The sequence below is a fragment of the Cavia porcellus genome, unplaced genomic scaffold, assembly GCF_034190915.1.
Source record: "Cavia porcellus strain 051 isolate PalLab524CR breed Dunkin Hartley unplaced genomic scaffold, mCavPor4.1 scaffold_16, whole genome shotgun sequence".
Lineage (NCBI taxonomy): Eukaryota > Metazoa > Chordata > Mammalia > Rodentia > Caviidae > Cavia > Cavia porcellus.
This window is the reverse complement of record NW_026947499.1, coordinates 29,033,374-29,049,962: the sequence shown is the minus strand read 5'-3', so window position 1 is coordinate 29,049,962 and position 16,589 is coordinate 29,033,374. Positions and strand designations below refer to the sequence as shown.

General features: G+C 42.4%; 1 protein-coding gene across 3 annotated transcripts in view; it reads right to left on the bottom strand.

The window, feature by feature from the left end:
- The window catches only part of Snap29 (synaptosome associated protein 29), a 56,670-nt gene that overhangs the window by 16,018 nt on the left and 24,063 nt on the right, over positions 1–16,589 (bottom strand). The window contains exon 5 of one of the 3 annotated variants that reach the window (XM_063226047.1): positions 3,033–4,917. The exons of 1 other annotated variant lie outside the window; for it this stretch is intronic. In XM_063226047.1, coding sequence (XP_063082117.1) covers positions 4,886–4,917 — 32 coding nt within the window. In that variant the 3' untranslated portion in view covers positions 3,033–4,885. Of the gene's footprint in view, positions 1–3,032; positions 4,918–10,032; positions 12,240–16,589 lie in introns of those variants that run through there. One more of the 3 variants, XM_003478360.5, reaches the window with a different exon arrangement.

Genomic DNA, 16,589 nt, shown 5'->3' with positions numbered 1-16,589 from the left:
GGCTTTGGGCTGCAGCGGGGTGGGAGTGGGATTCCAGCTGTAAACCATAACAATCCTAGACAGCCTAGCGCCTGATCCATAGTAATTTGTTCCACAGCACTATCAACATATATTGCCACACGGAGCTCCCTTATCTTGTGCCCTAAGCTATCCATAAAGGAAGACTTGATCATTAGGATTAGGTTGTAGAACAGAGGAAAGGCCAAATACTATCTACCCCACAACAAAAACCATCTGATCTTTTATCTCATTGGAAATGCACAAAGCAGTGATTCTCAGTGCTACCTAAACATGTGCCTGCCAGGGCTGCATTAAAAAGGGCTGAGAGAGCAAGTATGGTGACACATGCCTGTAACCCCAGCACTCAGGAGACTGAGCAGGAGGACTGTTACATTCGAGGCTACCCTGGATTTTAATGAGACCCTGTTTAAATAAAATCTTGTTTTCCCAGCCTTATCTATAGTGGCAAGGAGCAGAGGCTTCATACAGGTTTATTTCTGACAGGGGCAGGGCAACATTCCTCCAAGCAGTGACTCAGAGATCCAGGCAGCTAGAAGCTCTGCCATCCTGAGGCTACACCAAATGGAGCATCTGCCCTCCTCTTTCAAAGCAGTTGAATGCAGGGGCAGAACTGCAGACACTGATTTAGTAGCACCAGCTATTAAATCCTTCAGAGAAGAAACATGCTAAATCTGCTCACATTTCACGGAGCAGAGTGATTCATAAGCTAAGCATAAATTCAGGAGGAGCAGAGAAATGTATTTTCCATTTCTCAGAAGGAGACGGGAGCTAGGCATGGTAGGGCCTGCTTGTAAACCCAGCACTCAGGAGGCTGATGTAGGAGGATCTCCTTGAACTTAAAGAGTTCAAGGCCACCCTGGGTTACATAGTGAGTTCAAGGCCAGTTTGAACTATATAGTGAGACCCTTTCATCAAAACAAAACAAAACGTTAAAAAATCTTTAGTTTTATTTTGTATTTTTCTTATTGGAAGTCAGAGTGAGCCTATCATTAGTTTTTTTGTTTTTGTTTTTCTCCCAGCATTAGAAATTGAAACCAGGGCCTTCATATTACACTACATCCCAGACCTTTTTATTTCATTTTTTATTTTGAGACAAGTTCTCACTAAATTGATACGTTGCTCAAGCTGGGTTCAAATTTGTGATCCTCCTGCCTCACCTTCCAGAGTGCTGGTTAATTCTTTCTCTCTCTTTTTTCTTTTTCCTCTTTTTTGGTACTAGAGATTGAACTCAGGATGTTGCGCTTACCAGGCAAGTGCTTGAGCCACTGAGCTAAATTCCCCAGCCCTATCTCTTTCTCTTTTCTTTTCTTTTTTTTGTCTTTTTGAGACAGGGTCTCACTATGCAGTTCAGACTGGCCTTGAGCTCACTTTGTAGCCCCGGCTGGTCTTGAACTTGCAATGATCCTCCTGCCTCAGCCTCCGGAGTGCTGGGATTACAGGCATGATCTACCACGCCCAGCTCTCTTTCTTCTTTCTTTCTTTCTTTCTTTTTCTTCCTTCCTTCCTTCCTTCCTTTCCTTCTTTCCTTCCTTTTCTTCCTGTGTCTGAGTCTTGCTATGTAGTTCAGGCTGGCCTTGAACTCACCATGTAGTTCAGGAAGGTGTTGAACTTGTGGCTATCCTTCTGCTTCGGCCTCCTGAGTACTGGGATTACAGGCATGTGCTACCATGCCTGGCTCTTCTAGTTAATCCAAATGTGAACCAGTCTTGTACTTCCTGGGAGCAAGTTTCCATTTGAGAGATAGATCTTCTCACCTTTGTGATTAATAGGACAGCAGTGACTTAATGCATTATGGTTTTATTTATTTATTTATTTGGCACCAGGAATTGAACTCAGGCCTCATGCTTGCCAGGTAGGTGCTGTGCCTGCTGAACTATGGAACTATATCCCCAGCCCTAATGCACCACGAACATCTGCCTACATCAGAGATCCTCCTTTTATGTAATAGCAGTGGTTTGAGACTCACTATTTTAAATACCTTTCGATCAAAAACCATAGCAAAAAATAAAAAAACAAAAAACAAAGCCATAGTACTCAAGCTATATAATTTATATACCATAATGGATGGCTAGATGGTGATTGATTGAGACAGTGTCTTGCTATATAGTTTAGGCTGGCCTTAAATTCACTATGTAGTTCAAGGTGGCCTCAAACTCAGTAAAACTCCTGCCTCAGGATCCTGAGCTACCATGACATGAGCAGTCTCCTCTGGCCAGACCTTTCCACCGTGCTGTGGAGATGCTGGTATCAGAGGCGTATGCCCCACAGTTGGTTAGATGGTCATTATTATTACAGAGCTATAACCAGAAATCCTTGCCTAAAAACAACCATGGCTCAATATTTATTAAGAGGCCTGCATCAATATCTGTGATCACCATCTCTATGTGAAGGTTGCTAGAGCAACCTTCACATTAAAGCCGAAATGTTTCCTGAAGGTACAAGGCTTAAAGATATCTTTAGCTTAGCACTTTTGGGAGGTGGTGGAGGGTGGTGGGAGGAGGTCACTGGGGACATGGCTTTGAAGGGAATAGTGCAATCTTGCTCCTTTATTTTTTCTCTCTTTCTTGGTCATGATGTGAAGGGGCTTTCTCCATCCTATATGCTCCGCCATGATGCACCGCCTTGCTACAGGCTCAAAAGCCATAGGACCAACCAGCCACAAACTGAAACCTCCAAATTGTGAGCCAAAATAAATGTTTTTTTTTCAGTACTGAGGATTTCATCTATAGTCTTCACACTAAGTGACATCTCCAGACAGTCTCCCCTTTTTCTTTATCCTTCTGTGTCAGCCTCCCAGAATGCTGGGACTGTCCTCTTTTTATAGTTGATTATCTTAAATATTTTGTAACAGTAACAGAATTTTTTGGAGGAAAGATCTTGCTATGTAGTCCAGACTGACATGAAACTCTATGCAGCCCAGTCTGGCCTCAAGCGAGGTGATCCTTAACCTCCTGAATGCTGGGATTATGGGTGTGCATCACCACACCTGGCAAGGAGAAGCATTTTTTAAAAAAATTTTTTTTCTTTTTTCTTTTTATCGGTATCAGGGACTGAACTCATGACTGCCTGCTTGCAAGGCAGGTGCTTATGTCGCTGAGCTAAATCCCCAGCTCCGGAGAAGCATTTTATAATAGATCATTATGTATTTATCTCTTAAAAGGCTAAAATCTTGTAATGATTTAGAAAGCAGACATTATTTCATGCCAAAATCCTTCTAATTTCCATAATCCATCCCAATTTCCTAAGGCTGAAAACCACAAAAACCAGTATAAAATCGTGAACTCTTTTTTCCACTTGAGCCCCTATTTTCACATTTTATTTCATTTTATTTTTGTCTTTTTCCTTTTTATCGGTACCAGGGATCAAACTCATGACTGCCTGCTTGCAAGGCAGGCGCTTATGCCGCTGAGCTAAATCCCCAGCCCCATTCACATTTTATTTTATCAGAGCAGTTCCTCTGGATATCTTTCCTTCTAAAACTGAAGCCTTATTTTTTGTTTAAACCTCAGAAGATGCTGAAGATTAAGCACAGTGTTGGACTGTCTAGTAAACAAGAGGCCCTGGGTTTGATCACCAGCACAAAATATTAATAAAATCCAAGATCATGGTGCATGCCTATAATCACAGCACTCAGGAGGCTGAGGCAGGAGGATTTTTCCAATCCTAGGCTACATACAGTAGGCAATTCAAGGCCAACCTGAGATACATAGTAAGACCCTGTTTAAAAAAAAAAAAGTCCCAGGTTGTCTGGACTTTTCCCAGTCAAATGAATGCCGAAACTGTTTAAAAAGTAGTCATGGTAGAGCATAGTGGCACAAACCTGTAATCCCAGCACTTGGGAAGCTGAGGCAGGAGGATTATTGCAAGTTTGAGACCAGCCTGAGTTACAAAGTGAGCTCAAGACCAGCCTGAACTGCATAGTGAGATATCCTGTCTCAAAAAGAAAAAAAAGTCATGACTGAGGTCAGGGCCCAGCCTTCCTGAGATTAGGCAATCAGATCAGTCTATACCTGCAACAACAGAGTGACTCAGTGATCTTAATAAAAGTCTGCTCACTGTGGATTCATTATGCAATCATCTTCATTAGCCAAGATGCAAAAGCATTACAAAGCATGATTATGCTTTTAGGTACAATATTAGAAACTCCAATTCAAAATAGTTGAAGCAGTAAGGGCATTTGCTATTTCCTATAGCAAAATCTGTAGCAGATGTAAGATGTCCAGGCCAGGGGACTGGTTTTTTTTTTTGGCACAGTACTAGGAGTTGAACTGGGGCCATTGCCCTGAGCCACACCACAGTCCTTTTTGAGAAGGGTGTTGTTAAATTGTTAAATTGCCTAGGCTAGGCTTGAATTTGTGATCCTCTTGCCTCAGTCTCCCAGAATGCTGAGATTACAGGTGTATAGAAAGCCCAAATCCTGTTTCCTTTTTTAAAAGCAAAGACCACTCCTTCAGAAACCTTTGTAAGAGCTCATCTTTCACATCCCCATCACAGTGGGTCACACACCCACTTCTAAAGTAAGGATGACAGGAGTGGGACCACATATTTCACTTTTTCCAAATAAGACTGTGGCTTTGCCAGGGCAGTGACACACACCTGTGATCCTTTCTTTCTCTTACTATCCATTCAACAAAAAACTCACTAATGCCTACTCTGTGGTAGCACAATGCTCTGAATTTCCATGTTTAGAGAACTCACATTCCACCTTAAATTCTATTTCTTGCTGTAAGGGTGTATTTACGGCCTTCTTATTGAAAATTTCTTATGATCTTGGTTAGTATTTGTAAAAAAGTACTCACCTCTCTTCCTGTGGACATGAGACCACCATGTGTGGGGTTGTCCACAGAGATTGTGTCATGTGCTCCTAAGGCTGGATAACTGACTTCTCTGGCTGACCTGTTACAACCAAGACAGGAGCCAATAGAGGTTTTTAAGTGGTGTAATGACACGACCAGCATCACCCCATTCTTATGGCTGTGTCTAGATGTCTTCCTAAAGCCTTACAGAGTCATAGATGGGGCTTTTTCAGAGGTAGTTGAATGTGAAATGTGTGGTTGATTCATGGTGCCAGGATCAAGGATGCTGGGACTAAGGGTGTGTGATTACTAAATCAGCCTGCCAACTGGTTTGGCACTGCGTTAATCTCAGTAGCCTGGATGCAATATAAGGAACAGAAAGAAGCTTGTTTTGTCCCTTCTTGCTTTGCTACCTTCTGCCTGCCATGAATGCTTCTCCTCAGCTATGCCACCCTGCCTCGGAGTCTGTTGATTATGGACTGAAATTCCTACAAATTGTGAGCTAAATAAATCTTTCCTCTCTTAACTTTGGGCACTAGGTATTTTGTCTCAGCAATGAGAAAAGTAACTAAGAGACACATCTCAGAGAACTGAAACTAAACATATTAAAAAAAAAAAAAGCCAAACCACTCCACAATAGTTTGGTTTTCATTTAATTTCTTTCTTTCTTTTTTTTTTTTTTTTGTCTTTTTTGAGATGGGTCTTGCTATGTAGTTCAGGCTGGCCTTGAGCTCACTTTGTAGCCCAGGCTGGTCTCGAACTTGCAACAATTCTCCCACCTCAGCCTCCCAAGTGCTGGGATTACAGGCGTGAGCCACCACATCCGGCTAATTTCTAGTATATATGCTGCCAAAGTGTCAGTGTTTTGATAAGATTTTAAATGGCCCAGAGGTACTCCTGATTCAAAGGTATACATCTGAACTCTGGGTGCTGTATCTCTTTAAAGGGCTGCCTCTTGAAAGTGAGCAATTTCTTTCATATCTGCTTTCCTCCCTGCTCTTAGCCTACTTTTTTTGTTTTTAATTTTTAGCCTACTTTCAAGTCCTGCCTAGACTTTGAGCGATTCGAGAGAATTAAAGGCACTAACGTGCAAAGATCAGTGACAAGTAGTTTGCTTTCTTTCCTCTGATCTGAGCTACAGTTCTGGCACCTGGACTTCTGCTCTCTGACCCTAGTTAAGGAACTGGACCCTTGACCTGAGGCCAGAGTTCTGACTTCTCATTTTCTTTCCTTGAGTTTGCTAGTTAGCCACGGGGACAGGAAGGCCTGGTCATTTTGTTGTTGTTATTTTGAAACAAGGTCTCATTATATAATTCAGGCTGGCCTTGAACTATGTAGCCCCAGACTGGCCTTGAACTCATGGCAATTGTCTTGCATCAGCCTCTTGAGAGCTGGGATTACAGGTGTGCATCAGCACACCTATCTTAAGAGGTCATCTCTTAAACTCCAGCCAAATTGTGGGAGCTTCTGGTATATATGATGCCAAGCAGCCATGAAACCGATTACTTTTTAAAAAATGTGTGAAATGTGTTAATTACTCATATCCTGCTTGGTCCCCTATCCCAGCTGTGTCTGCAATAGTCATTCTTTGGTGATTAATTTCTCCTATCTTCTACCAATTTTATTTTTTTATTTTTCTTTTTGGTACCAGGAATTGAACTCACAACCTTGTGCTTGCCAGGTAGGCACTTATGCCACTGAGCTAAAATTTAAAATCAGTTTTAAAGTAGGCTGTGATTAGTGATGGGGCCTTGAATAAATCACAATTGGCATCCTCCTAAAAAGGGTGCATTTGGACAGATAGGAAAGATGATGTAAAGATACAGGGAGATGGCAGAGACTGCCCTCTACAGGCTAAGGAGAGGGCTGGAACAGAGCTTGCTCTCTCCACTCAGAAGGAACCAATGGGGCTGATTTCCAGCTTTTGAAACTGAGACAAATTTCTTTTGCAAAATCCACCCAGTGTGTACACTTCATTATATTATAGGATTCACAGTATGTGTCCTCATATACCTATATACCTACTGTCTTTTTTTTGGAGTCAGGATCTCACTATGTAGTCCAGGCTGGCTACCTACTTTTTTCACTTTTATTTGAGGAAAGAATTTTCTCTTTTTGAATATGTGGCTCCAGTTTTCCCTAATGTTTTTCCCTTTTCCCCTTATACAAGGTCCTCTCTCCCCCCATTTTTCTTTTTGCACTGGGGATTGAACCTAAAACTTTCAAACTGATTTGTATCCCCAGATTCCCCTTTTTATTTATTTTGAGACACATACATGCTAAACTGCCCTGGCTTGCCTGGAACTCATGATCCTTTGGCCTCAGCCACTCAAGTGCTAGAATTATAGGAGCGTACCACCATCTCTCTCATGATCCTGTTCTCTATCTCCACCTCAGTTTTTTCTTCTTTACAGCCAAATTTTGGAGAGTAATTGCCTGCTTCTTGCTGCATATTCACTCTGCAGCCATGCCACTCCGTGAAATCTTTTAGTGCACTTTTTTTAAAAATCAGTACCAGGGATCGAACTCACAACCGCACACTGGCAAGGCAGGCGCTTATGCCACTGAGCTAAATCCCCAGCCCCTAGTGCACTTTTGTAGTTTATTTTTTTCCTTTTTGAGACAGGGTCTTACTGTGCAGTTCATGTTGGCCTTGAGTTCACTTTGTATCCCAGGGTGGTCTCCAATTCATAATGATCCTCCTGCCTCAGTCTCCTGAGTGCTGGGATTATAGGTGTGTGTGGCATCACGCCCAGCTCACTTTTGTATTTTTGTTGATGGATGATGAGCATCTCTTGTTGGAATTCTGCCTTTATTTTTTTAAAAAAATTTTTTGTGGTGCTGAGGATCGAGTCTAGTGTCTCATTTGCACTAGGAAATCAGTTTATCACAGCGCTACGTGCTTGGCTTGTTTTTTAAGATGGGATCTTGCCATGTTGCCCAGGATGATCTTGACCTTCCTGTCAGCTCTTGCACAACTGGGACTACTGATGTGTGCTGCTGCACATGTCTCTAAGGCAACTTAGTAAGACCCTGTCTCAAAGAAAGAATTTTTAAAAAAGAGCTGAGAAACCAGGTGTGGTGGTGCATGCCTGTAGTCTCAGCACGTGGGCGGCTGAGGCAGGAGGATAATCCTCAGTTCAAGGCTAGCCTGAGCTACACAGTGATATCAAAGCCAGCCTGATTTACATAGCAATACCCTGTCTCAAAAAACAAAACACAAAATAGCTGGATGCTAGAATGCATGTTTACTATATATGAGGCCCTGGATTTGATCTCCAGTACTGCAAAAACACAACAAAAAACATAATGACTGCTAACTTCTTTGGCGAGAAACATGGGTGTTATCATCAACTTCTACCTCTCTGTCATCCTTCATCACCTAATCATTAAAGCCTGGAAATCCTCGTTCCTCTTCTTACCCTATTACCCCTCTAGTTTGGGGCTCTTCTTCAGTTCAGTGCCTAAACACTTTTTTTTTTTCCCTGAGACAAGGTCTTGCTATGTAGTGCAGGCTGACATTGAACTTACTTATGTAGCCCAGGCTGGCCTCAAACTCACGGTGATCTTCCTGCCTCAGCCTCCTGAGTGCTGGAATTACAGGTGTGCACCACCATGTCCAGGTTTATGGTCCTTTTAAATTCTAGCTTAACATTTTTTGTCTTTTGGTACTGGGGATTGAACTCATGACCCCGAGCTTGCCAGACAGGTGTTTATGCCAATGAGAATCTCCCGCCTTGATCCTCTTAAATTCTAAATTTCAGCATGTCAATCTTATTTTTTTCTTTTTATCGGTGCTGGGGATTGAACTCATGACCATGTGCTTGCAAGGCAGGCACTTATGCTGCTGAGCTAAATCCCCAGCCCCATGTTTACTCTTATTTAGGCTCAATCAATGCCTCCTTGTCCTTGGACTCCTGATGCTTTTCTTTTAGGTACTTGCCTGCTCTTCTTATGTCATTTCTCATTCACAACCAACATTGTGACCTTTCCCAATTTACAGGGAAAAGTCCAGTGTTCATGTTTAAACCTTCATCATTTTTTATTTATAATGATGTCCAAAGATGATATCCACTAAAACCAGTGTTGTCTCTGGAACACAGGCAGCTAGTCAACTGATAGATAAACATCTCCAAGATGAGCTAAGTGTGGTGGCACATAACTGTAATCCCCACACTCTGGGACACTAAGACATATAGACTATATATGAGGCTCAAAATTGTATTGAGCCTAACCAGGGCAAATTAGAGGCTTAGGAGACTATGTCTGAATTTTTTTGTTTGTGTTTTTTTGTTTAGTGCCAGGTGTTTTTTTTTTTTTTTTTTTGTTTAGTGTCAGGCATGGTGGTGCAGCACTGTAGTGCCAGAACTTGGAAGCTTGAAGCAGGAGGATTGCGAGGTTGAGTTCAGCATGGGTAACTTAGTGACTCTTGAAATTTAAAAAATTTTAAAAAGGGCTGGGGAATGTAGCTCAGTGCAAAGGCACTGTGTCCAATTCCCGGTACAAAAGACAAAAATTTTTGCCAAGCCATTGTATTAGATGAGAGGCAGCACCATTTACTAAGATAGATGACAGATGACTAGGGAATGAAAAAATATGCAGATATTTGGTCCTGCTGGAGAGGGAGTGAAGAATTAGAAGACAGACTGCAAAAAGTTCTTGATGTTATGGGCAGGTTTTTTCTTTTTGCAGGATTGGGGATAGAATCCAGGGCCTTATGCATGCAAGGGTAAGTGCTCTACCACTGAGTTATACACTCCAGGAGAAGGTTTTTTTTTTTTTTTTTTTTTTTTTGTCTTTTTCTTTTTTATCAGTACCGGGAGGGGATTGAACTTGAACTTGCAACTGCCTGCTTGCAAGGCAGGCGCTTATGCCGCTGAGCTAAATCCCCAGCCCCCAGCCAAAGGGTTTCTAAATCAGGCCTAAGGCCCAAAGGAGGATCCCCTCCATTAACTCCTTGAAAACTCTATGAAGAGATAGAATTTGATTGAAAAACTTCACATTTTATTTTATGGAATATGCTCATCTGCAGAGTTGAAGACATGGAGGAAGATATAAGCTGTCCTGATACAGAATAACAAAAAGCCCCCCATCCCTTCCCTGCAAAATGAGCACTTCCAATGACTGGCTCATCGATTTCTACACAAGTCGTTTCATTTATCAGAGCTAAAGATGCTTAACAACACTGGCGACTTTAAAAATCTTGCAGAAAAGGTTTATGTAGGTAAAGCTGAATTTTACTGAATTGGTGTAGGGTACATTTAAAATTATATAGTCACAAAAACAAGAGAGAATGCACTGCTGTATTTTTTTCTCGCCACTTAAATTCGGGTCTCCATTTCTATAGGATACAAAGACATCCATGAGGTCATTCCATTTGCTGTTGTTAGAAAGTACTAGATGTTATAAACAGTCTGCTCTGAAAGAGAATGCACTTTTTTTTGTTAGTAGCACACTTAGTATATAACCACCCTAAAGTTAGAAAAGCTACTTATTTGAAGGCACAGTTTGTTTTCAGCTAAACTGTAGAAATAGAAATTTGTCTTGTGGATCCCATCTGGCAATAAGGATGAGTTCTTAAAAAAAAAAAAAAAAAAAAAAAGATGAGTTCTTTTTCTTCTTCTTTTTTTAACCCAGACCCCTTGTACTGAGCTATATCCCTAGCCCTTTTCATTATTTTTTATTACTGTTTTTTACTTTTAGAAAGAGGGTCTTGGGGCTGGGGATTTAGCTCAGTGGCATAAGCGCCTGCCTTGCAAGCAAGCAGTTGTGAGTTCGATCCCCGATACCAATAAAAAGGAAAAAGACTAAAAAAAAAAAAAAAAAGAAAGAGGGTCTTGCTAAGTTGCTAATTTGCTCTGGCTGAGTTTGCTCAAAGTTGGAATTGATCCTTTTGCTTCAGTCTCCTAGAATGTTGGAATTACAGGTGTGGCAACTTACTATTATTGTTATTTTTGAGATAGGATGTCCTCACTATATAGTGCAGGCTAGCCTTGAACTCACTTATACGCCTAGGCTGTCCCTGAATTCATGGTGATCCTTTCTCAGCCTCTTGACATCATTAAAATTAGTCTCTTTTATTACCTTCAAAATATCTTATTTTTTAAAAAAGACAAGGGCTCTGTGGCTTCAATGGTTCTGATAGAGATACTGAACTCAATTTTATTCTGGAAGTCAACTGCAATGAATGCTTAGAGATGATTATAAAATGAAAAAAGAGAACAGCTGAGCTAGTTAAAATGATATCTGGGCTTTTTTGTTTTTCTTTAGCCGAATCTTTCACACAAGGTCAGCATTATTTGTGTAGTTCCAGTCCTAAAACTGAGTGGGAAGGAACCAAATGATGATTCAAATGTCACCCTGAAAGAGTACAAAACAGTGGGAGTGCTGATGGTGCCGGAGGCCCCAGCACCGAACAAACACTGCTACACTGAAGCCTGGCAATGGTGGGGTGCAGGGCTTAGCGGAGGAAGGCCACTGCTAGTCCATACCTGTGAGATAGTCCCATTCCCAAAATCTCCACAGGGTGTCCTGCTGATCAGCCAGGTGGCCTTGAGCCAGTGGAGAATCTGTTCCCAACCACAAATGGAGACAAAAGCATATGGGGAGGAAGTTTTTGCCCAATTCCCTGTACATTTCCAGGTGTTATACTGAAGTCCTCTTGCTAAAATGCATGCCAATGACAGAGGGCAGGAGAGCAAAAGGTGACATCTGTTAACAAAAGAGCAAAGAATGTGACATTCCACTTCCAGATCTAACATGGATTCTTCCCAGGGAGAGGAGAGGAGCACAACGTGCTTAGTGTTTGTGTGTGTGTATGATGTCTCCTGTACATGGGAAGGACCCCTACCACCCCCACCCGCAGGTCCTATAACACTGAACTCACAAGGCCTGGGAATGAGAAATATAGCCAACAGGAAAATAGTGGGTCGTGAACACAAGGCTGAAATTCTGCCCGTATGTCTGCATACACCCATGAAAATGTAACTTGTTCATCTCATTCCAGCATGGCAGTCAAAGGCCTAAGATACATGGAGCTGGGCTACTGTGCTCAGAACCAAACTCAACATTCTGCTGAAAGAATTTAGAGAGGTGTCATCCTTAAGACAAAATGGACATACATTTCTTCATCACAACAAAAACCTCTTATGACCTACTGTTACAACATTTGCAAACGCATGTTAAAATAATAAATGAAATTTCTTGTGAGTTTAAAAAGATCTTTCAAATATTATCATAATAAAGTAGAACTACTTCTCTATCTTTAGAGCTGTCGCACTTTTTTTTCTGTGCTTTTTATATTGATATCTAACTTGTCCACTTTAGTTGTCAGTCGGTCAAGAATGTCATCTTGCTCCTCAATTTCTGTCTGCATCCCCAGAGCAATGTCCTTCAGACGGCCCAGTCCCATGGACAGTTCATCTATGAGAGAAGGAAATGAATGTAGGTCTGAGCAAATGCAGTAACGGCACGTGGAAGTACTTCTTAGGCCCTCCCAGGTATTAGTTACATTTGGATTATTGAGTTTTCTTTCTCCTAAAACAAGCTAAGCTCTAGAGCTTTGATTACACTTTCTAAAATATGTGGAAGTGAGATGTTTACCCAATAAAAAGTATGTAGCCAGGAATGGTAGTGCGTAGCTGTAATTCCAGCACTCTGGGAGGCTGAGGCAGAAGATCACAAGTTTGCACTCAGCCTGGGCCATTTTGTGATTTAGCGAGACCCTCTCTTCCAAATAAAAAGAGCTTGGGATGTCATTCATTGTGAAGGTTTCAATCTCCAGTACCAACGGCGTAAAAAAGCAATATGTGCTTTAATGTAAAGAATGCTCACCTACGCCAAGATAACCACTCTTATAATGTCTTTTTAGTTTTTTTTCCTTGTAGTAATGACAGAACCCAGGGCCTCCTGCCTGGTAGGCAAGTTCTGTACCACTGAACTATATCCTCAGCTATTTTCAATGTTTTGAAGAAATGCATATATACGTACAAAATTTTCAGGTACTTTTGGACCTCACAGTAGCGTGGTGGTGAACCTAAGCATGTGTGCTGTGGTGGGCACACAGAGCCCTCTCTGTTAGCACGTGAGCAAAGTTGTCTCTGCAGCCGAGCAACAGACAACAGTTGTTTTTTATAAGCTAAAACCTCACTAGTCATGTTTAATGCAGTGCTGGCAGTCTGCAATAAGTAAGTGGGTTTTGGTTTGCAATTTGGCATTTGGTCTCTAAAAGACTTGCCATCACTGATCTAGTAGATTGCTATACATTTCAAGATCCCTTGGTACTGAAGGAAAAGAGAACAGAAGAGCCTGAATAACATTCTATTTCCATCCCTCATGGTGAAGATATGGAAGAGGAACACTGGTCACTGTCTTGTCCAGCTGGTCTGGAACTCCCGGGCTCAAGAAATTCTTTTGCCTCAGTCTTGTCTGTTGGTGGGACTATAAGCATATGCCACCACGCCTGTCATGCTGGCCTGTTCTTTGCCACCAAAAAATCCACAGTGTGATAGAACTGAGCAGAGCCTACTTTTCTTCCTTACATCTTGAGCTCCAGGTGGATCTGGCACAGAATCAGAGCAGTAAACATGGGGAGTCCCCATTTGGAAACATATCTGAGGGACAGCCCTGTCTAGCTGGAGCCCCTGCACCTTCTGCTCCAGCCTCAGGCTCTCCTCAGAAGATGCATCCCCAGCCCACTTAGCAAGCGGTAAGAGAAGGGTGACTCTGTCCCTATCCTGTTATGTGGGCTACTCTGTCAGAAAACAGTGAACTAGAGATGTTTCTATAGGACTCAAATACTGTGGAAACCCTTTGTTATTAAATACATATTTTCCCACATCTGTTCATTCACTGCTACCACTTTCCAGATTCATTAATACACAGATGTTGAGTGTCCAGTTTGCTTGAATTCTTGGAACCACACTTGGCTGTTTCTTTTGCTTTTCTTTTGATACCGGGGATCAAACTCATGACCTTGTGCTTGTCAGGAAGGCACTGTCCTGCTGAGCTACATCCCCAGTCCCTCTTCTTTTGCTTAGTTTGTGGGCAGGAAGACAACAGTATTCTAGGTATACAGGCATCTATATTTCAAGGTCCCTAAGTCAAAGAACCAAGGGCGGGGGGATCTGAGTAGGCTGAGCCCTGGTTAACTGAAATACATAACTTCTGCCAAAGGATCAACTCTCTCTTTTTGTTTCTTGATGATGGTGGTACCCGGAATTGAAAGCAGGACCTTTGCATTGGGCTACATACCCAGCCATTTTTTAATTATTACTTTGAGAGACAATCTTGTTAAGTCACTAAGTTGCCCAGTCTGGGTTTGAACTTGTGATAGTGCTGACTCAGCATCACAGAGGGCTGGGACTAAAGGTGTGCGCCACAACGCCTACCTTCAAAAGTTTGACTCTTGCAATAGATTACACCATTATCATAGAAATTCAAGTTTAAACATGATGAGTAAGTAGCCTAGTTCCAAAGGAGTAAAGTGTGGTAGTACAGGATGAAGCCTGGAGGATCCAGGTCAGTTCCATTGAGTTTGAGTTCAAACTCTATCCCTGTGTTTGAGGCAGGTTCTGGCCTGCCCAAGACTCAAGCAGAGCTGAGGTGAGCAGAAGATACCTAAGAGCGGACTGACTGTAAGTTGCTACTCAGATGGTAGAATCCTTCTGACTTCTGTGCTTCTCTCTCTAGGCTTTTCCAGATTTTTTCTTTTTCTGGTACTGAAAATTGAACTCAGGACCTCCCACTTGCCAGGTGGGTGCTGTGTCACTGAGCCATAATCCTAGCCCTCCAGAATTTTTTCTTTTAGCGGGGGGAGGGGTAGTACTGAGGATTGACCTTAGTGTCTGTAGTAAGCTATACCCCTATCCCTTTAACTTTTACCTTGAGACAGTGTCTTGCTAAGTTGCCTGAGCTGGGCTTGAACTTGCAATCCTTCTGCCTCAGTATTCCATGTGTGCACCAAAACACTCAGTTTTGTTTATTTATTTTTGAGACAAAGTCTCACCCTATATTCCAGGCTGGCCTCAAACTCATGGAAATCCTCCTGCCTCAGCCTCCTGAGAGCTGGGATTACAGGTGTGTGCCATAACACCTGGCTTACACACAGTTTTAATATTCATTTTTTGCTAGTTTTGTTTGTTTCTCAGATGAGGTCTTAATATATTGTCCAGGCTAGTCCTGTACTCCTGAACTCAAGTGACTCGCCTGCCTTAAGGGACTATAGCATGTGCCATTATGGTCAGTTTAATATTCTTTTTTTTTTTTTTTTTTGTATGTGTGTATGTGTGTGTCTTTTTGAGACAGGGTTTCACTATGCAATTCAGGCTGGCCTTGAACTCACAGCAGTTGTTCTACTTCAGTCTCCCAAGTGTAGGAACTACAGGTGTGTGTGCCATCATGCTCAGTCAACATTGATTTTTAAGAGGGACAATGTCTATAAGGACTTAGCTAGCCTTAGAAGTGTGAAAGGTATACTTGGTACAAAATGATGTCAAGAATTCTGGGTGTAGGGCTGGGGATTTAGTTCAGCGGCATAAGCGCCTACCTTGCAAGCAGGCAGTCATGAGTTCAATCTAGGTACTGATAAAAAAGAAAAAAAAGCTAGGTGTGGTAGTGCACATCCATAATCCTAAAATGATGTGAAAAGAAGGTGGGAATGAGGGGGAGACACACTCAGGGACTCTGGTGTTCCCTGGCAGGGCTTGCCGATAGCTGAGATGAGTCTTACCTGTCTCTGCCAAAGGGGAGTGGGCAAGTCTCCTTCCTAGTTTTGTCACAGAGTGGGTGTGCTCCAGTGCCTTTGTGCACATACATGTGTACTCAGGAGGGGGATGCACCTAGGTCTGCTCTCTGTCCTTGTATTGAGAATACTAGGAAAGTGCCAGAGGTGAGGGAGAAGTAAGCCCCCTCAGTTACGATAAAAGTATTTATCACTGGACCCACAAGCCTATATATTCAGTTAGTTTTTGGCTCTATGCTTCTTGGTTTAGTTGTTTTTTTTTTTTTTTTTGGTACCGGGGGCAGATTGAACTCACGACTGTGTGCTTGCAAGGCAGGCGCTTGTGCTGCTGAGTTAAATCCCTACCCGCCCCTTTTAAAACAAGGACTTGCTATGTAAATCAAGACTAGCTTTAAACTCACTTTGTATTTCAGGGTGGTCTTGAATTTGTAATTCTCCTGTCTCAGCTTCCAAAATCCTGAGATTACAGGCATATACTACCATTCTTGGCTTCTGTGCTTCCTGAGATTACTGAAACTCATGACCTTGTATGCCATGTAAAATCTGTGTGGTCACCTCTGACATCAGGAAGTTTCTCAGGATTCAAGCAGCAATGTCCAGGAAAACAACTAGACTAAGATTAAAACACCACCACCACCACCACCACCACCACCACCACCATCACGATAGCGTCACCAGGCAAAGAAGTGGAAATCAGAGGTGGCTTGCTGGAGTGTGGAGAGGTGGGGAGAGTGGGAAAGAAAGAGGTGTATGAATAGAAGTGCTCATGTAGCTCTGAGTCAGCAGAGCCAGCTGGTTGTTCTCTGAGCTGGCTGCCTACCTCCTGCCTTAGCTGTGCACCATGTGCTTTGGTAGTTTGTAAATGGCAAGTCCTCAATGCCAAATGCACAGCCTACAGTGGTGACTTCTTGGCCTTTATCTTGCTCACTCCTTGAACTCAGCTTCCTTCCTAGTCTCCCTTCTCCCTTCCCCGGCTAGCAGATATGGTTTGCTGCCACTCCATTTCTCTTGATGAAGGACAAGGGGCTTTG